Here is a 21,546-nt window from a genome sequence, read left to right as displayed (position 1 = left end):
TATTTGACTAAAATGCCCCTGAAGGCAGGCATTTTTGACCGAAAAATGGCTACAAATATTCGATTTGTGATTATGTATAATGATAGGGTTATATGGAGGTATTTTTTTCACTAGGGGCCTGCAATGTAACTTTTGAAAACGTTAGAGACTTTTTATGTAGTTCACTCTATTCATGATATTCTATGTAGTTTTTGAAATCATCATTTTTTATAATGCTTAAATTGTTTAATTGTAAGTTGATACTATGTTAATAGTTAATTTGGTTTTATTGTTATTAATGAAAGTATATGTTTTGATACTCTAAATAGTGTATGATTTGATTCGAGAATTCGACCACATATATATGTCACCAAAGTATATTACAATGCTTTTATGAGTAAGTATAGGAAATAAAGTACTACCACTTATATTTATAATATCTTAAATACTTGCAACTACAATCGTGAAACATCAAATAAATTATTCTTTCATGTGATTTATGTTGTAAACCCATGACTTAGTCTGTAAGCTAAAATACTTGTAATTTCTATCAAAATAATGAAGTATTCAAATTATCAGGATTTTAACTAATACTATATATGATTATTCATTGTACCATAATCATGAATCAGTGTGCTCAAAGTCTTCATTTTGAATACCGAGCATGTCTACAGTCTACCTATATTTTTAATCCCCATTGTCTTACAAACTAATTTCAGAAGCACATATATATTGATTAGACACGTGCAGACTTATAATTTCAAATCGCTTTTTATCTTATAATAGCATCTATACATTTATTATCACTCTCGTATAAAATTTGCTCAGCAGTAAAATTAAAAACAGATAAAACTTAAAAAAATCTAACTCGTCGATAAATTATGTCTAGATTAATTTTAGTTTACTACAGATTTTGTTTTTTACCTGTGGGTTTGGCTGACCGTGTCACCGTGGTATCAGATTTGACCGAAAAATATTTTATCATATCTTTAACTATATCCTTTGACAAAAAATAATATCAACATCAATTAATTATATAAAAGTAGATTTGAATTTTTTAATAAAAAAAGTAAAGATATTATGTAACAGAAATATTTAGACAGTAGAAATATCAAATCAACTAGGTGATAACATGACGAGTGATTATGATTTCTTGTGAATATCTCAAAAAATTACATTGTGTTGTTTTTTTTAATGATACTTATGGAAAACGATAAGTTACACGTCTTAATGAGCATCATCCGTGAGTATCATACTCGATTAATGCATGTTTAGTGTTTTTTATTTTGTTTTATATATAATTAGTTTGATTCTAATATATTAAGTTATTATTAATATTTTATATTTTAAAATTTCATAAAATCAAAGATCACAGTATGACACTATGACTGGTTCTTTTACTTTATAATTCTAAATAAATGAATAAATCACAAATTAAATTTTTATATTTATAATAATTTTTAAATTAAAAATATTAATAATAATTTTAAATGTATTACGATCAAACTAGATATATAATGTAAAATAAACAATGTGCATTAAACGAGTCCCACAAGTATATACTACTATTACTACTATAAACGTTTATATAATCCGTATATATGCAAACCAATATTGACTATCTGGTTCATAATTTCCGCACTCGGTTCGATCAAGAAATTATAATTACAGCTTATACGTGGCCTAAAAGAGAGATATGTATAGATGATATATTTAAGAATTTAATATCTACCAATGAATGCAAAGTCTAGTTAATTTAATATAATCGACCTCCTAAAACCTTATACTAATAATTATTTACCAACATAAAAACAAAAAAAAAAAGGATTAGGAAAGAGAAAAAGGATGGTTTCATGCAGATACTGCCTTACCCTAACTCTATAAATTCGGGTCCCTCTTCTTTAAAATCAGAAGTTGTAACTATAAATTCGAAATCCTTCTCTTCTTCTTATTTGTGAGAATGGCAAAGTCTGAGAATCGAGAAGCTGGCTTCGCCAAGAGGCGCGCGAGTTTGTTCAAGAAGGCACATGAACTTGCAGTTCTTTGCGATGCTCAAATCGCCATTATCATTATTTCCTCTCAAGGCAAAGTCCATGAATTTGCTACTTCTAGGTATAATTTTGATTTCTCGCTTATCAATTCCGATTTTCCCGCCTAATTTTGTTCTTTCCGTTTTCAAGGGTTTGATGATCACCTTACAATCATTACTTGTTTCTGATAATTTTAAATACATAAATTCATCTAATCCACCACTTAGATTATTAGTAATTCAAAATATCCCCAATTTTTCATCTAATCAACTAGTACGCGTCTCTAGTATCAATACGTACAAAATTCAATTTTTGGAAAAATCTCTTTGTTTGCATTCTGAGTAAGGAAAAATTTAAAAACGCAATCTAATTAAAACCCACAGGTTTAGAATATTACTAGATTGTTGAATTTGCTAAAGTGGTTAGGTTGAAAGACTTAGTATTTTATTGTACTTTCCTGCCTGAGTTCGAATCCCACATTCACCTCGTTAAACTTTGTTTAAAAAAAAAATATTTTTACAATATAATTGTATTAAATTTATTCACTAACATACATTAAATTTAAATCAAACCAAATTTGTTATTGTAGCAGCACAAATATTTATATACAACACCAATAGCATTCGAGTTTTTCTCTTTTACATGCCTAAATTCAATTTTGCTTGCATATCAATATGGTTCGTTTAAGACTGGATGCAAGATCACCTGGGCTTAAGTCGAAAATAGATTATTTTATGCATCTTAGTATGGACCTTTAGTTGTTTAATACTCTCTCTGGGAAGTTGTATTAACTATATATGTTTAATTGTCGCAGCATGCAGGAAATACTAACAAGATACAAAACGTGCAATGAGATTAAAAATCGTAATGCGAATCAAGAGGTATATACTTCATCATGTGCTTTACTTATAAGTATGTCTTAGAGGAGTTGAGTTTTCTGATTTACCTCTTTGCTTAAACAACAAACAGAATCCCGAGGAAGAGGTGCCGAAGGAGGCTGGTGTCTCCGGACAGCAGAAGGAAGACGAACTCAAATCAAGGCAGTTATACACTTTACTTTACTAATCTCAATATTGGTATGAATTTTGAGAGGATCTCTGGTTTATTTTTCGTGTCGGTTGTGATGTCCAGGAAATTGTTTGGTAAAGACTTATCAGGGATGAGCTCACAGGAATTAAATGGGCTTGTAGAGAAATTAAAAGAAGGGATGTTGTTCATTAAGGACACAAAGGTTTGACATTTATGCTGATACAATTATTATATTGTGTGCGTGTGCTAGCCTAGTGGTAGTGTGGTTAATAGCCGATGCCAAAGGTCTCTAAAAGATTGTTCTATTTTGCAGATGCAACTGTTGAAGCATGAATTAGAAGAATCAAGAAAGCAGGAACAGCAAGTGCAGCAGAAAAACCTGATGCTGAAGAGACAGGCAAATCCATCTCCTACTCTTTGTGATAATACCCAACTGTTGCTCATGAATTATGAGTATCTTTAAACAAACCATTTTTTTTTGGTTTCACTTTGCACAAAATGCAGGTTAAAGAGCTTCAAGATTTTTACCCAAGAGTTTATTATCCGTTGCCAATTTCAATTCACTACCCTGCAACGGAGCACGATAGAGGACTTCTTCCACATACCAATCTTTCTCTTGCTATCACCAGTAGCTCTGTACCAGAGCAACATGCATCAAATGAACCAAAGAAAAATAGTTCTGCAGAGCCTAAAAACAGTGATTGCAGATCTCCAACGAAACGCAATCCCCAGCAGCCTGCTGATAAAGACAGTTCCAAGAACCACTGACGGAACCAGCTAAGGACAAGCCCCCGCTCCAGCGGGGGCTTGCCGGTGCCGTCCGCCGTTTTTATATAGAGTTTTTAAAGCAGAAGCGGTGGAGAATACAGGGAGATATGGGGCTGGGGGAAGAGAGAGAGAGAATTAGGAGGAATACAGCAGGCACAATGTCATATCTGCTTGGGATTCCCGTCAAAATAATTTATTTTATCATAAATTTATTATTACTAGTATTTTAATTTATGGAGTATTCAATTTTTTGACTCCGTACTAATTCATCATCTATTTATAGTGGGAGTATATTTTAATCTTTATTAGTAGTATTTTTTAAGAAGATTTGGTAAATCAAATATCTTTAGACTTTATTTACTATTCAATTCTTGCTGTATATATGTAGTAGAGTATGTTAGTACTATATTTATTTTTTGTATTTATAATTTATTAGTATTATGTATATACATAAACTACTAGTATTTTAATGATTTATTTTACATTATCTTTATAATTTTTTTTAATATAATACTCCCTGCATCCCACAAGAATATGTACTTTTGGGTGACACGAGTTTTAATGCATAATTGGTTAAATAAGATAGAAGTAGAAAGAAAAAGTAATTAAAATATTGTTAGTAGAAAATGAGTCTCACCTCATTAGTGAGAAAATAATTTTCAAATTGGAAAGTACATATTCTTATGCGACAGGCTAAAAAGAAAACAGTGTATATTCTTGTGGGACAGAGGGAGTAATATTTATTTCGAACATATAAATTGATAATTTTGGATATGTCTGGATAAAGGTTGGCCTCTTTCGCGAGATATTAGGCCGCACTATCGTAAAGTTTCAGCCTCGGCTTTTCTAAATTTCTGGTTCCGTCACTGCCAAGAACCATTCTGGGAGCAAGGGCAACGCTAGTTAGTGTTGATAACAACGGCATTAAGCTATTAGGCTTTAATAGTGCACACAAGTTTTTGTCTTTTTTGGGTTTACTAGTACAAGTTAAATAAATAAGTAATGATCATCAATTTTTTTGAAAAAGTAGCTGAAACATATCCTATATGACATGATCTTTGATGTACCAAAATCTAATAACAATGGGATGTGTAAGATTTTAAGGGATTAGATAGAATCCTATATATTATACTATTCAATAAAGTGTATCTATATTAATTGTGTGAATAAGACTAACTATCGAACAACTTAAAAATAATAGGAGTACTAAAAAAAGAAAATGAAACTTCCATCTTATTACTAAATCAACATTCCACGACCTGAGTCATCTCCCTCTCGACGAAGAGCTGAGAGGCCTTGACAAAGCCTTTCCCATATGCAGCAATATGCACATAAGCTCAGCCATTGCCTCGTCGAAAAATGGACTCCATCACCCTGAGGCAGCAATGCGTGCACGACTGCACGAGAACATGCATGAACTCGTCCTCTCCTTCTATCAGAGTAAGGGAGACTAAGAAAGAATAAAGTGGAGTAGTAAAAAAGAGAGCTAATTTTCGCCAAAATAGAAAGAATAAAATGGAGTACTTGACCACGTCTGATTCGTATCATAAAATATACACTCAGTGGCGGACGCATAAATAAATTTTAGTAGGGGCTTTACTAAAAACTTTTTTTGTTAACAAAATATATATATTCCATCTATCCGTGAAATATTGTACATTTTTGCCATTTTTGTCCATCCGTATTGTTCACTTTGCTTTTTTCTATTTTTGCTAAATGGACCTCACTTTCCACTAACTCTCTAAACTCACATTTTATCTTAAAACTCTAAACTCACATTTTATCTTAAAACTACTAATATATAAATATGGGATCAACATAACATTAACTTTTTCTACTCACTTTCTTCACATTTCTTAAAACTCGCGCTAAGTCAAATTTGGACAACATTTCAAAGACAGAGGGGTATATATTATATAAAAAAATACTTCATCCATCCTAAAAAAACTAGTTTTAGCATTTTAGGCCATCCCCCAAAATTATAGTCTAAATATGAAAAGTTTCCATATATTATCACCACTAATAATGGGGAACCACAATCCGCAAACACTATTTCTACTACTTTTTCTTCTCTCACTTCTTTTCAATCTCTCTTAGTTTACCAATTGTATATTAAAATTCATGTCATTTACAAATTTATCTATTTTCTTATAACAAAGGAAGTACAATAATAATTATAGAAATGCATAAATATATTATACATAAAATTAATCCAACACAAATTTAACCATTTTAATTCTTTTGAATAAAAAACGGTAGTGTCAGTTTAGGAAACAATTTAACCATTTTAATTCTTTTCGAACACAAGTAGAGCTAAACAAGTGAGACATTTTCAGTTTTCAACAATACACATCTGAATTAGAAAATGGTAGTGTTTAAAAGTGTTACTAGGTGGATGATAAGTGATAACATTTAATTTAAATTTAGTGGCACTTTAAAAAAAAATTAATAAAAAAACGTGCCACAGCCACGTATTTAATGAGTGAGTAGGGATTGACTTTTTCAACTCTATTATTATTATATTCGTTTAAGTTTAACAGTTCATCTTCTCCTTCTTCCCAATTCAAAAGCGGCCATTGATGAGATGTAAGTAGTTTTCTTTGTAAATTAATTTTCAACCCCTCCTTCCTATTAAATCTCCAACAATTTAGACTGCAAAGACATCAATTTGGTGAGGGCTGAAAATACTTTTCACAAAACTTTTAAAATTTTTATAATAGAAAATATTAAAAAAAAAAATTTGGGGAAGGGCTTAAGCCCCTCCCTTCTTGAACGTGTGTCCGCCAGTGTATACACTCCTCGATCCTAATGTATGCAAAGACATTTATTGATTGAATATGAGATTTAAGAAAATGGGAGTTAAATAAAACAGAGAGTGAAGAGAGAATAAAGTATAAAAATGAATAAATTAGAGAGAATAATTGTGTTATATTTTTTCAGAAAATGAAATTGCTCATGGCTGGGATTTTCAAAATGAAATATGAATCGTTTATAGTGAGATCGAGAGAGTCCAACTTACTTTCATGCAAAATTTCATTTTAGGTATGTCACCAAAATTCATCTCTATTTATTAATAGTAAATTTCTATGTGGATTCTATTTTTCATTAGCGTATTTCAATAAATTTTCTCTCAGTCTTTCTACTTTGATAATTTTACGTTAACATTTGTATTAGCAATCAAAACTAATTTTGTGTGGAGATAAATTACTCTTTCCGTTCTAATTAAGTTGAGTTAAAATTTTTGGGCACGAAGATTAAGAAATTGTGTTGAAAATTAGAAGAGATGAATAAAGTAGGAAAGATAAAAAAGAGTAGATAAATAATGAAATAAAGTAGAAGTTATTGAATATTTTGTTTTCAATTAAAAATAAATAAATAACCAAATTTAGTGGGGATATTCAAAAATTAAATATGACTCAATTTAGTTAGGAGAGAGATTATTTTAATTAGTGCTTGAAAAGTTCACGGACATGTGTTTATTTATAAATTGTGACAAATTTTGGATCATTAATTATTGTACTATTGTACCAGAAAGTAATGGGGTCGATTGAATTAAATATTGTGTTGTGCGACGTTGGTTGGATACAGCAATTACTCATGGATCTTATTTATGCTATTCATGATTGTGACAATTAAAATAAATTATCTATAAACTATTTCTAATAATATCAAATTATTTAATTTCGATAACATGTAAATATATCAGATTTGAATGTCATCAAGACAAAATATGGCTTAATTTGATCTTTATACTGTCTCGTGACATTCATATTCATGCCCCTTAGAAAATGAAGAAGGGAAACCGATACTGTGGTTCGTTTAATATGGTCAATATATATATGTGAATTTATGTTAAGAAGTAGTAGTTCGGTTGTCATGTTTAATCTCATCTTTTATTCAGTTGCTTTATTTTAAAAAGATGTACGTTGTGATAATATATATCTTGACTCATCTCCACAATATCAAAATTACATTATATCTCATAATTAATCATCTCAACTTTGATTCAATCAAAGACAAACTTTGTTTAAACTTATACATTCATCTCATTATTGTATTATATTATCAACAAAACGAATACTACCAAAATTGTTTTCTTTTGCTTATTATCTTGGACTTTATTTTCTTCTATATATGGCAGTCTCGTATGAATGTTTATCGATCCCTTTTCATTCATTTTACTATCTCTAGTTTGAGTTAGCATTGGACAGAAATATTTTACTTAATAAATAAGCTTTAGCACTTCGTTGGCCCTATTCTCTTTGACTTCGAAAAGTCTTATAATTATCTTGTCTCCAGACAAGATTGATATGTATTGAAAGGATCTATTCTAGATTGTTTTGACAAACCTTTGCCGTCAAGCTTTGAATTATTTTAGGTTAGCATGTGTCATAAGATGTTTCATTTATCGGTTCAGACGAAAACTTCGTCTTACGAGAAGAAGTTGACAAGTTATAATACTAGTATGCATCAATAAATTGGATGTTTGTGAGCATTGTTATTGATAGATACTACTAATCCAAAAATGGAACTGAATATCTACCGAAAATGATTTTCCCGCCCCTTTTGGGCACCCAATTGTAAAGTGTTTAAAGGTGGAATGAAGAGGCGTTAAAGAAAAACTATGAAAAAATAGTACTGCAACCGCTGCTATATTTGCATCATCTTTACTCAATCGAATAACAATCTCACCATCACACACTTTTCTTCTTTCCTAAAACAAGCATGATTAGCCCCAGTTGTATAAATCACATTTTTTTCTAACAAGAATAAAATATTGAACAAAAGAAAAGAATGGTAGGATTATAATATCCATATATTTTATTAATGTTACTAAATCTATTCCGTTTTTTATTGGTAAAATAGGAAAAGAATCCAAAACAAACATGCATTATTAATTTCCCAAATCCAAGTGACACAGATGCAAGGCTCCCATTGGTCAGAACACCTGTCGCAGTTTCACAATTGACAATTCTATCAAATCAAATGATCCTTTAGCTGCTATTGATTTCTCAGTCCACAACCGAAAATTGAAGCAAATCATGTGCGGAATTTTCGCCTACTTGAATTTCAACGTCAGCAGAGAGCGCCGCTACATCCTCGAGGTTTTGTTCAACGGCCTCCGCCGCCTCGAGTATAGGGGCTATGATTCCGCCGGAATTTCCATCGATTCCTGCTTCGCTTGCTCCGATTCCCTCGTCTTCCGCAAGGAAGGCAACATCGAATCCCTCGTCAAATCTGTCTACCACGGTACATCTTCCATTTCAATTCTGCCTTCAATTTTATTTCATTTTTTGGAGGGAAACACTGCCGCTTTTATTTTCAATCTTACTACTATTTTTAATCTGTTAGTTGTGTTGCGAAACATATAGAAACCGAGGCTTGAATAACTGCCGTTTGAGTAGTGAAATGGTAATTCAACTGTTAGTTGTAGTTGATTGCATTCAGGAGACTTTTTTTATTTTATTTTATTTTTCTTTTTATACTCTCAGAAGTAGCTGCTACCGATTTGAATTTGGAGGAGTCATTCTCAGTTCATGCTGGAATAGCACACACTCGCTGGGCTACACATGGAGAACCAGCTCCAAGGAATAGCCATCCTCAGACATCTGATTCAAAAAATGAGTTCTTAGTTGTTCACAATGGAGTCATAACCAACTATGAGGTTCATTTGCCTTTTCTAATTGCTCCTATTTTTCTTTATCAAATGCTCCATCAGATGTTCTTTCAATTCATTTATAGCATGAATGTTGTTGTTGCTGCAGCCTTTTATAGCTTGACAATTTATTGTTTGGTATATATTTTTACGAAGGCTAATGCATCGACATTTTCTTGCTGCCAATTGAGCGATATATTTTACGTTATCTAATGGGACAAGGATAATAAATGATCATTGCTGGGGCTGTCCCTAATTTTAAATTCTCTTTCAAGAACTTGTTAACGGTGTTCACCTGATGTCGACATAATTAGTGACTAAGAATGTTGCCTAACTTACTTCTTTTGGTAAAAGTTGATTTTATGTGGACATTAATGATTAAAGCACGTGTCGAGTTTTTCGTCCTCTGCTTAGATTTAATTTATTTACAGGAATCAGATATTCAGTTTTCTCATTTATGCTTTGATGGACTCTTCTATGTTCTTTAGGTGTTAAAAGAGACACTAGTTCGCCATGGTTTCACCTTTGAATCTGACACTGATACAGAAGTGATTCCGAAGCTTGCCAAATTTGTCTATGACAATGCAAATGAGGAAGGTATCTTCTGGCAACTGTAAATAAAGTAGTGTCATAATGTAGTTACGACGAGATATTAAATATACATACTTCACTAAACTCAAAATTCAGTAAACTCAATTGAACACTAAAATATTAATAAATTTGGACATTTATATTAAATTACTTCTTCATGATAGGGAGAAGTTTAATTTCATATTGTAAAAAAAAATAAAAGTATGGATATTCTAATCTAGTGATTGCAATTTGGGTTCAAACCTCGAAGCTTCCCTAATTTAGTTTATAACTGCATCCAACTCCACATAGTTTTCATGGTGAATACCGAATAGTATAAGATACATCCATGTTGCCCTTTTTTCATTTTATTAGGTGTTTCTGAGTTAGTTTGACTGTTTGAGGTTCTCCGTTGTACTCGAACTGATTACTTGTTCTCTACGGTATCTTTTTCTGTAAGTTCATGTTCATCCTTTCATATGAGGAGATCTTCTGTTACTAGATGAAAATTTTTCTAATGCGAGTGATTTGTGCAGGTGACAAGAGTGTGACATTCAGTCAAGTTGTGCTAGAGGTTATGAGGCATCTGGAAGGAGCATATGCTCTGATATTCAAAAGCACTCATTATCCGAATGAATTGATTGCTTGCAAACGTGGCAGTCCGTTGCTCCTTGGTGTAAAAGTAAGTCATAATGTGTGGCTCTCTTGTAACAGATACCTTATTAGATTACTAGTTTAGGCAATTCAGTGTTTTCTTAGAAGTTCCTTGAATCATTTTAGCTCCTTTCCTGTAAAGTGTTTACACTTCTTGTTCTGATTATCAACTTGGTAAAATCATGTTGATTTGTAGGACTCACCCTCATGACAAAAGAGTTAGGACTCACCCTCATGGCAAAAGAATCACATAGAACTTATAATATAATTGTGTAGTTGGGGTAAAAGTTTTTTTCTACAGAGCAGTTCAAGTATCTTTCTTGTTAAAGAGAGAGGTGCATGTCTTGGTTGGATACTGCGCTTCAAGCCTTCAACCAAACTTATATTTTAAGTTTGGATTCAGAAGCGTATCACATTAAATTAGAGTTAGTCTCCCCTGATTCATATCTATCAGTATGTTATGGCTGCTGCATCCTTTTACAGATGGTCATGTAATATTTTTAAATTGAGAGAGCAGGTAACAAGGGTTTATTACATTGATTGGGTCCATCGGGATGCATCTCCTTTCAGTTATATGCTGTATACAACTACTTGTTGAGATGTATTACCTAGTGTTCCTCAACAGTCTTTTCAGTTCCACATTTCCAAGATATTACTTGATTAACAGAGTGATCTCATAAGTTTCTCTGAATTTTGTATCCTGCTAACCTGTATGCTTGTTCTGAGGCAGCACATGAACACGATCTTTTGAGAGCTGTAATCTTAAATACACTAGTTTAACAAATGACATTCCTCTTACTGCAGGAGTTAACTGAAGAGCCCAGCAGAGCAACTTTTAATGACACAAAATTTCTTTCAAGCAATGGGCAGCCGAAGGAACTCTTTTTGTCAAGTGATGCCAGTGCTCTGGTGGAGCACACTAAAAAGGTTTTGGTGATTGAGGATGGTGAAGTTGTCCATATTCAGGTACAACTAGATTAAGAATCCTCTGTCATTTAATATAATGGTATCCCTTACAATTAACTTTCGGCAAGCTTGGACTGTCATTTGGTCAATTTTGCGTCTAAAGATTTGTAGGGACTAATAGCAAACTGTCACCCTGATGTTTTATTCAGCTTTCCGTCTCTTCTTTTTCTTCCTATTTCATTTTGGTCAAGAGATGAAGAGAATCTTTTACTCCTATGCCTTCCCTTGAGAAGGGGTATTTTGTATCTCCTACAGCCTTGAAGTAGTTATGAAAATTCGGTGGTGCAACACTGAGTCCGTGGTAGATAGTTCTTCCTTAAAAAAATCTTAATTTATTAGAGGTCATTGATTGGCTTACCTTTTTCCAAAGTATTTTACGAAACACATAAATGATGTAATCTAGTGCTTTATTAGTTAAATGTTACTGTATTATGTTACTGGCTATTATCTTGATAGGCTCCCTAAGGAAAAAGGGAGCCTGGGAGCGTCCGTCAGATCTTAGGTTATTCCTTGCTTAGATATGTTAAAAGATCTCATTTTTTGGAACTGTCACTTGACTTAATACTTTTATCAGAATTCAGAGAACAATTATTGTTAAAAAGAAAGTAATTGCTAAAAGTTATCTAAAAGTTTCTCCTAAGCACGATGGATTGTATTGAAGGCCCCACTTGGGCCTCACTTTTATTGGTTTTATGCGATTGTAGGATGGAGGTGCTTCCATTTTCAAGTTTGAGAATGCTAAAGAAAAAGGTCATGAAAAACTAAAGCGGCCAGCTTCTGTCCAACGTGCACTCTCAGTTCTGGAAATGGAAGTTGAGCAAATAAATAAAGGGAAATACGAGCACTACATGCAGAAAGAAATTCATGAACAACCAGAATCTCTTACCACAACAATGAGAGGGAGGCTTATACGTGGAGGATCATGCAAAGCAAAGAGTGTTCTTTTAGGAGGATTAAAGGATCACCTTAGAACGATACGGAGAAGTCGAAGAATAGTCTTCATTGGCTGTGGCACAAGTTATAATGCAGCATTAGCTGCAAGGCCAATTTTGGAAGAACTTTCTGGTCTGTGTGGGTCATGATAAGTATTATTCATATTCGCTGTAAGGCTCCATTGATTCCTTAACTAAGTTAATTCTATCTTGCAGGTATCCCTGTGACAATGGAGATTGCTAGCGATTTGGTGGATAGGCAGGGGCCCATATACAGAGAAGACACAATTGTGTTTGTTAGTCAATCAGGGGAGACAGCGGACACATTGCAGGCACTAGAATATGCATTAGAGAATGGTGCATTATGCGTTGGCATCACCAACACTGTTGGCAGCGCAATTGCTAGGCATACACACTGTGGAGTTCACATAAATGCAGGTTGTGAGATAGGGGTAGCTAGTACCAAGGTAAACAAAAACTGCATACTTTTCTTCTCATTTCCCATCCTTCAGTCACCATATGGCGGTCGTGTTATCTTATTAAGTTTTTCTACTAACAGGCATACACAAGCCAAATTGTTGTGATGGCTATGCTTGCTCTGGCAATTGGAGATGACACAATTTCTAGCCAAGCAAGACGGGAAGCAATAATAGATGGCCTATTTGATTTGCCGAGTAAGCCCAATACTTTGATCATGCCACATGTTACTTTATCGAAACTGTTGTAGAGATATGTGTCATGATCGCAGTACCTGATTCAAATCATTCAATAATATGCAGATAAGGTGAAAGAGGCTCTCAAACTCGACGAGGAAATGAAAGATCTTGCTCAACTACTTATTGCAGAACAGTCGCTTCTTGTCTTCGGGAGAGGGTACAACTACGCAACTGCATTGGAAGGTGCCTTGAAGGTGAAAGAAGTATCATTAATGCATAGTGAAGGAATACTTGCTGGGGAGATGAAACATGGTCCTTTGGCTTTAGTAGATGAGACCCTTCCGATAGTTGTTATTGCTACCCGCGATGCTTGTTTCAGGTTACATTTCCTAGTAAAGTTATGTTTCCACATTGTGCTTCTGAATTCCAGCATATTAAAATCTACTTTCTTTTTCAGCAAGCAACAATCTGTTATCCAGCAACTTCATGCTCGGAAAGGTCGACTTATAGTTATGTGTAGTAAAGGAGATGCAGCATCTGTCACTGTTGGCGGATCTTGCCGCGTAGTTGAAGTTCCTCAGGTTGAGGACTGCCTGCAGCCAGTAATCAACATAGTTCCTCTACAGGTTACATATATCCTACCTCTCTTTTATCTAAATTACTTCGTTTTCTTCTCATGGTCCATGAAACGGTTCGACTTTTAACTTTTGACTGCAGCTTTTGGCATATCATCTGACCGTTCTCCGTGGATACAACGTCGATCAGCCGCGAAATCTTGCTAAAAGCGTGACAACCCAATGAGGAAATGAGCTCGGAATCAACCTGCATATCTTTTGCTATGGTGATTTCATTTACCTCGGATCCAATAGTCTGATCACCTTATTGTCTAACCTTGAGATGTCGCGTCGTACTCCCCAGTGCATCACATCCTCTTTGCTGCTGTCTCTATACATACATTGTTTTCTTACTGCTAGATTCAGTTAGGATAACTGCTTCATGTAGAGATTGTCCTATACAAATTTGTTCAACTGATTTTATCGACCGATTACTACTAACATTGTCTCAAAGTCTCAAAACAAATGTTTGGCTTCTTACCTTCGTGTCTCTAATAGTATTGATCTGCGTACGGATCCATTTTTTAATTTAGAGTGTTTGAGTGATCGAAGAAGATGAAGGTGAGTTGTATGAAAAAATATGAGAGAAGTATGAGCTAGAAATAATTTAATGTAAAAAATGGATGAAAGTTAAAAAATTTTGAAAAATTTTGAAAATCCAAAAATACATTATTTTTAGTTTTTCGGATTATTTCTATTTTTTATGAATTATTTTTAAAAAAAAAATTAACGCCCAATCAAAAAATGCCACGCATTCCATCCACTGCCAAGGACGGCATGAGTGCAGCAGCAAGCACGCCCCTCGCTGTGCCGACGGCACGGCTCCCGCCTTCCGCAAGAGCACCCTACGGATGCTCTAAGAATCGTCATTTAGCTAAAAAAGTGCAACCAAGAAAATGATAAATATTGAATCCGCATTTAATAGGAGTATTTTACAAAAACTATTTTATGATGACACAGCCGGGCCCTACAAAATTTATGATCCAAAAATCTTGAAGATCGAGTCAAAAATTTATAATAAGCATCATCATCCCAGTTCTAACCTACACAGTAACACAACAGGTAGTCGACATCTCCAACGTCGAAACTCGTATTTTCTGCCTTTTTTCAACAACATTTCTGTGCATAAAATACAAGGCACATAAAGTTGATCCGCAACTGCTTTCCTCACCTTTTTCTCTTTGATTCCCTTAAAGCCTGCCGTTTCTCTTCTCTGCAAACAAACAAAACAAGAAAACATTACAACACACATTGGATGGACGAGCTTAGTGTCAGATATAGGCTTCTTAGAAAACCAATAGGTTCTTAGAGGTAAAGATCGAAGACCTGTTATAGAATTTATACCTGTTTTTCGCAATTTCCTCTCTTGAAGGCCATTCCTTTTTCTTTCTCTTTTCCTTCAAAGGTGGTTGTTTCCCTGCCCCATTTACACTAGAGCTTTTGTTCAATTGTTTCTTCTCTTTGATAACTTTTTCTGTAGCAATTTCATTAGAGCCTTTGTTGAATTGTTTCTTCTCTTTGTCACCCTCTTCCTGGTCATTGCTTTCAACCAACTCAGATTCATCCTCCTCCACCTCTCCGTCTTCTGACTGTTGAGACGTTTGCTTCGTGTTACTCATTTTCTTTAGCTGCGCATTTAATTCAGATGTACAACAAAAAGTCAGTGTTGACACAACCTATTTCGATAGAGAGAGTATTATCAACCAGGACTGTATGGACATAGTTCCACATATTAAGCTCTCGTTCTACTCAGTTATACACTAGTGTACAAAAGAAAGACAGTGATCCAATTAATAGATGTATTGGTGGAATGGCTTGTGGAGTACGAGATATACCTTGGCTACAAAGAATCCGTCCATATTGTGGACATGGGGATAAAAGCGCCTTGTCTTGTCCAAGGAAGTGTGAAAACGATGCCCTCTGAAGCGAATGAATCTGTAACCAAAAAAAACAGTCAGAAACATAAAATTCATTTAACCTAATCTTTCTTTAGGATGAGTTGAAGGCAATACCCAGGACGTCCAAAATCAAGGCCACATGGAACAAGTTTAACATCCCTCTTCTTGAGTGCATAATCAATGACTGCTTCATTCTGAAAACATCAAAAGTTGAGAAAAAGAGAGTAGAATGCAATAGAGATCCTATAGGTATGCTTAAAGCTACAAACCTCAGCAACCATAATGGAACATGTGGAGTAAACAATGTAACCTCCTGACTTTGAGTTGGCATCTACAAGATCTATCGCAGCAAGTATTAATTGCTGCAAGAGAAAAGAAAATAATAAGCATTGTGTACAACAAAAGGGCCAAAATCTTATGCACAATTATTGACTAGAAACATATAAATGTAACTTTCCAAACCAACATTATCATCTATTAGAATTACGTTCTTTTATAATCAGAGAAGACGTAATATTCTTAACCAGAGGAGACTTCCAATAAAAGATGCCAAAACAACGAGATATCCATAACCAGTATTCAAAGCAGCGTAAGTATTACAAACAATGGTAGATAAGGTTTGCAAGCTAGCTAGCATTTAATGCGTATTTCATTAAACTTTAACATCTGCAATGACAGAATTGGAGACTATATATGGAATAATAAGAGAGAATAGATACTCTAGATCCAACAAACTGATTGGGTTTAATGGGTTATCAAAACTAAATAAAGCAATACTGACAGGTCCTAGTGCTATTGCTTCAAACCTATCGATTGGAGAGGGGAAGAATGGCTTTTCAAAAAAGAATGGTGAATTGCGAACTTTCCAGATTCAAGAGGAAGCATACCTTTTGTAGATGAGCACAATTTTGTATGTCTAAAGCACTTTTTGAGGTTTTCACAGACTCATCCTTAGATATAACCTGCAACAAGTGTATATCGAATTGTTTTTCATCATATGATCATATCGAGTCTAAAACAAGTTGCAGGTATCTTAAAATAAAATTGACTGCTTACACCAGTCCCACTGCAAGGAGCATCCAATAAAATCCTATCGACAGAGTTGCTTCCCAGGACTTTAGGCAACTGAATTTAATGTAGAAAAGAGAGAAAATATTTAAATATCAATATATTAGGGAGAGATGGAGATAAAGGACGAGAAAAGAACACACAAATGCATGTATATAATAACTTTCTAAGAGAATTTGGAATAGTGAGGCAAGATTATCAACCTCCCTCGCATCATAGTTGGAAACTATGGTGTTTGTTACACCCATCCGATGTATATTTGCAGTGAGTGATTTGAGTCTCGACTCCTTCATCTCATTTGCATAGATCATACCTTTGAGAAAAGATCATGTATGAATTAGATATGTATTATCAACAAGTATTAAAATGGCACATGTAATAATGGTCATTTAGTCATAGTAATAGGGTGATCCTGAACTGAACCAACTGTTTATCAATAATATGTTTTAGGAGAAAGGAGACTGATTCCTCCCCCAAGCAATGACATTACAGTTGAACTTTGGAGGTAGTGATAGCTCATAAGCATTCAAACATAGGCTAGAATACTAGTTGTCACTTTGCAATGAGCTCGAGGAAAATGTGGTAGCTTACAATTATTTTACAAAGAATAGATTTGGTTATAAGCTACTATAAACTTTAACATGTTTGAAAAGAAGGATGGTGGCTTTTCGGTTACATAACTTCAGAAGGATGCCAACTGTACCAACTCCAATTTAAGGCACTTTTCAGTTCTACGAGTGAAGACAATGCACAAGCATGAAAGTAACATTTTAGCAGATAAAACATATATCAGTATGGATTACATTAAATCCATTTCTCACCAGTATTTTTCATCAGAGCTGCAATGTAAGTAGTTTTACCACCAGGTGCAGCCCTGCAAATGCACCAATTAAGTCAGGAAGGGAAGAGCACAAAGAATCAGCAGACTTGTACCATAACAAACAATCATTTTTGTTTTAAGTTAATCTGGATATGTGGAAAGTTTATTAGAAAATTGAAAGGGCGAAGGGAGAATGAAATAAAAAGAAATGGTTAGAAATAGTTTCCACAAGAATCATACAATATGAAACTAGAACAAAGACGAAAAGTGTATAAATAATTGCATAGTAGTTCTGGATGACAAATACTCACGCCATGTCAACAACTTTCTCTTTCTCCTGAGGAGCAAGCGCCATTACAGGCAAAAAAGAGCTTGCACCTTGAAGCTGTAAGTAAATAAACCATAAGCTTCATTGCATATGATAAGCTATGGGAAGATTATAGAGAATTGAAAGTACCATATAATGCCCAGCCATGTATTCTGGAGTGGCCCCAATTGGAACTTGGGAATCATACACAACTAATCCTACCTAGCAAAATGAGTACAATCACTTCGTTTTAGTCCTTTAATATTATGGACAAGGAAACTTATAAAGCAGCCAAATATTCATGTACTGAAAATAAAAACTTACTTTGGACCATTTGCTTAATGGATCGAGGTTGACTCCTCTGTTTAAAAGAACACCTGCCAAGTCCCTTCGCCGAGTCTAAGATACAAAAAACAGAGGCATCAACAGGAAGCCACTTGTTTGGCAACGGGAAGATATAAGAAGCACAAGAACTGTCGATTTAAAATGATTTATCACCTTTAAAGTGTTAGTACGAAGACAGGTAGGCCTAGGCTTCTCAAAAGCTTCAATGAGTTCCATGAGTTCAACAGCCGGAAACAACTAAATAAACATTGCAAATCACAATCACAAATTTACAACCAATGAGTCATGAAATCAAGCACTTGCAAAAGAAATCATGTTCAGAAAAAGTGAATTACCTCAACTAGAGCTTCAATCAAAAAATCATTGTATCCATAGTAAGAAATTAAATCCATTTTCAACTGATCAACATAATCTTTACGTGTAGCACCCTCTTGCCTCAAAGATTTGAAATTCGAAAGCACTCGTACAACTGAAAGTGAAACTCTGAACTTCAACAAACTATAAGAGTATCTAATCTAAACTATAAAAAGATAGAGATAAAGCCAAACATACTCTCTTTTATCCTTCTTAGAAGATTGGACAAATCTGGGGGTCTCTGTGCTTCCTCTTCAAGCTCCTAAGTTATTTAAGAAAAGTGTTAAAAGAGCATGGTAGCTAGATTGTAGATATTATGTCCAGTAAGTCTAATCCTTGCAAAGAAACAAGAGTATCTCATAGACCAAACCTCCTCAGTTGGTAAAGCAAACTCATTAGCTTCATTTTTTATGTTGAGCTCTAATTCTGCTTCTGCGTCTACTTGTTCCCGTGCCTTTTCCTCATCAATTTCTCTTGCTTCCTTCTCAAAATCAGATACATCAGAATCTGAGTCTCCCTGTGCTCCCCGCTCTGCCAAAAATAAATATATGAAATTTATAATAAAACGGAGAGATTATAGACTGGTTTTGATCTACGTCCAATCACAATGGAAAAAGTACCTTCTTCATCGCTCCCCTCTAAAAAACAGAAGAAAGAAAGTATATGAGAAAGATAGGAAAACAAATATTATCCCAATTGAAGTCCAATAACGAAAAACAGAAAATACCTTCATCATCACTTCCTTGGAGGATATCATTGGCATAGACATCATCACCATCTGACGACATATCCGAGAGAGAGTCCATTCCCTGATCTTCCTCATCTGAGTTCTCAAGCATTACGGGCTCTTCAGAGCCATCAGAATCAAATATCATGTCCTCCTTAGTTTCTTTTTCTAAAGTAGGCAATGCCTTTTGCTTCTTCGGTGGAGGATTAGCCGCTCTACCACCCTTCTTCTTGTTGAGTTTTGGACCAGCCATTAAACTGCATGCATAAGCCCCGATATACAGTCTTAACAGCCCAAAACAGTAGACAATAATAAAAATGCATGTCTAGGAAGAAAAGTCTCTAGCTACAGTTCTTAGCAATATTAGAAACCTAAAAAACTTCGGTTAGATTATCTCTCATCATATATGTATACCAAAGCATTCACCAATTTGTCTATTGTGCAATCTGCAAGATGAAGTGTTCTATCCCTCGAGTAATTTGCCAAACCGTCTAGATTAACTATAAAAGCCACCAAATACTTGCTTAACCAGTATATAATGCTTTTTATCCTACAAATACACGTATAATCTAGACTTTTTCTCACTCATTTACGCTCAACAATTATTTTTGCTACATGTATAGATTCTAGATTCAGTACATCACAAATATTGCACAAAAATACACTACATCCATTAGTCAGTGGAAAAAATTAAACAATTTGGCATCAAATTTCAATAAAGTGGACTGGTGGGAAGAAGAAGAAGACGAAGAAGAAAAATCGGTGAAGAGGAAGTTGACCTGATGAAGAAATAGAATTAATGATCCTTGAGAGCGGCGAGCACAAGCACACGGAGGCAGCGGCGGAGAATGAGGAGGAAAAAGCGGCTGTAGTGTGGTAGATTGGTGGGTTTAGCCGGAAAGTGTGAGAAGAAGAAATTAGGGTATAATAGGGTATAGGGTTTAACGAGAGGGATGACCAAAGAGGAAATATTTATATTTATTTATTTGTTTGTTTGTTTTAAAGTCTTTATTGGGTGGCCCGAATTAAATTTATCCCTAGTGTTATTGGGCTTTTCGAATATGTGTATGAGAGCAAAATGTTTGCAACATATTCTTTCTTTTTTTTGCTTCTCTCTTTCAATTGTTTCTCTCAGAGTCATTTTTTACTCTTTTAATCATCATGCATATCGCACATAGACTCATTAATTTGAATTCTCTTTGTTTAAAACATTAAAACTTATAAACTAAGTTCTTATCTTAAACAAATAAAAATATAATTGCGTGTTATATCTCACAGATTTTAGGCACTGATAAAATTTGATGCATTGCAATTGAAATTTAATTTTACAATTTATAATAAATTAGATTTCTATATTTCTGGATAGAGTTGAGTTTGACACTCGAGTATTGTCTTGGCATATTGTCAATCTTACGGCATACGTAGGAATGTAGGATGAAATAATTGAGTTGAGAATCGATGAATAGTGTGCAAGAATGTTTATGCTTGTTCGATCAAATCATAATAGATATGTAATTATTCAAAAGGTTAATGTTTATAATCGATGAATTTCAATTATATGTTTATTTAATACTAGAAGAAATTATAATTTACTTTTAAATTTTGTCATAATGGAAGAAATTATAATTTATATCATATTGTCAAAGTTTCGTATTGCAATGTCAAAAAAGTCCATTTTAATTTGTGTCACTATCAATTATAGTATTATACTTATAAATTTATATCTTAAAGTCAATAAAGTGCTTAAGCAATACTACTATTTTAAAAATAAGATAACCTTTCACTTATTATTAAAAGGTTTTCAAATTTTAGATCATTTAAAGTTTAAGTCTATTAAAGAGCCTAAACAATATATGTATTGCTTGTAAATAGGAGTATAATAATAATACAAATAAAAGTAGATAACAAGTTAAAAGTTAAAACCATAAACAATTTTAATTTTTATCATATTTTTAATTAATAATTGAAGAAATTGTAATTTACTTCCAAATTTTGTCACAATAAAAGAAATTGTAATTTACTTCCAAATTTTGTTAAAGTCTTATATTGCAAATTTGCAATGTCAAAGAAGTCTGTTTTAATTTATGTACTATCAGTTACTTATACTTAAAATATCTCAAATTGAATAAAGTTTCTAAATATATTTTTAAAAATAAGATCTCTCAAAGTTAAC

The 21,546-nt window shown here is 33.7% G+C and overlaps 4 protein-coding genes across 4 annotated transcripts; 3 read left to right on the top strand and 1 right to left on the bottom strand.

The window, feature by feature from the left end:
• The first annotated feature begins 1,939 nt into the window (after positions 1-1,939).
• On the top strand, positions 1,940-3,074 carry LOC125194836 (agamous-like MADS-box protein AGL16). The gene is made up of 3 exons (XM_048093052.1): positions 1,940-2,091; positions 2,824-2,890; positions 2,979-3,074. The coding sequence occupies exons 1-3, from the start codon at positions 1,940-1,942 to the stop codon at positions 3,072-3,074; spliced, it is 315 nt and encodes a 104-aa protein (XP_047949009.1).
• A 72-nt stretch (positions 3,075-3,146) lies between these two features.
• LOC125197267 (agamous-like MADS-box protein AGL15) lies at positions 3,147-4,028 on the top strand. Its single transcript, XM_048095992.1, has 3 exons — positions 3,147-3,240; positions 3,352-3,435; positions 3,543-4,028. Exons 1-3 carry the CDS (start codon positions 3,169-3,171, stop codon positions 3,804-3,806), a joined length of 420 nt encoding a protein of 139 aa, XP_047951949.1. The 5' UTR covers positions 3,147-3,168; the 3' UTR covers positions 3,807-4,028.
• A 4,743-nt stretch (positions 4,029-8,771) lies between these two features.
• On the top strand, positions 8,772-14,334 carry LOC125191633 (glutamine--fructose-6-phosphate aminotransferase [isomerizing] 1-like). Its single transcript, XM_048089030.1, has 11 exons — positions 8,772-9,056; positions 9,299-9,471; positions 9,951-10,059; positions 10,569-10,714; positions 11,491-11,652; positions 12,357-12,717; positions 12,801-13,051; positions 13,144-13,258; positions 13,364-13,619; positions 13,698-13,866; positions 13,958-14,334. Exons 1-11 carry the CDS (start codon positions 8,849-8,851, stop codon positions 14,039-14,041), a joined length of 2,034 nt encoding a protein of 677 aa, XP_047944987.1. The 5' UTR covers positions 8,772-8,848; the 3' UTR covers positions 14,042-14,334.
• Positions 14,335-14,751: 417 nt separating this feature from the next.
• Positions 14,752-20,316, bottom strand: LOC125196274 (26S rRNA (cytosine-C(5))-methyltransferase NOP2B-like). The gene is made up of 19 exons (XM_048094724.1): positions 20,153-20,316; positions 19,374-19,630; positions 19,267-19,284; positions 19,017-19,177; positions 18,845-18,908; positions 18,628-18,761; positions 18,446-18,529; positions 18,272-18,346; positions 18,098-18,169; positions 17,952-18,025; positions 17,642-17,694; positions 17,024-17,133; positions 16,809-16,877; positions 16,640-16,714; positions 16,022-16,114; positions 15,867-15,946; positions 15,690-15,789; positions 15,199-15,482; positions 14,752-15,067 (listed from the first exon to the last, which is right to left on the bottom strand). Exons 2-19 carry the CDS (start codon positions 19,624-19,626, stop codon positions 15,022-15,024), a joined length of 1,845 nt encoding a protein of 614 aa, XP_047950681.1. The 5' UTR covers positions 19,627-19,630; positions 20,153-20,316; the 3' UTR covers positions 14,752-15,021.
• Between the last annotated feature and the right edge of the window lie 1,230 nt (positions 20,317-21,546).

The sequence above is a fragment of the Salvia hispanica genome, chromosome 6 (assembly GCF_023119035.1).
Source record: "Salvia hispanica cultivar TCC Black 2014 chromosome 6, UniMelb_Shisp_WGS_1.0, whole genome shotgun sequence".
Lineage (NCBI taxonomy): Eukaryota > Viridiplantae > Streptophyta > Magnoliopsida > Lamiales > Lamiaceae > Salvia > Salvia hispanica.
The sequence above is the reverse complement of the archived record's forward strand: the minus strand, read 5'-3'. Positions and strand labels throughout refer to the sequence as shown.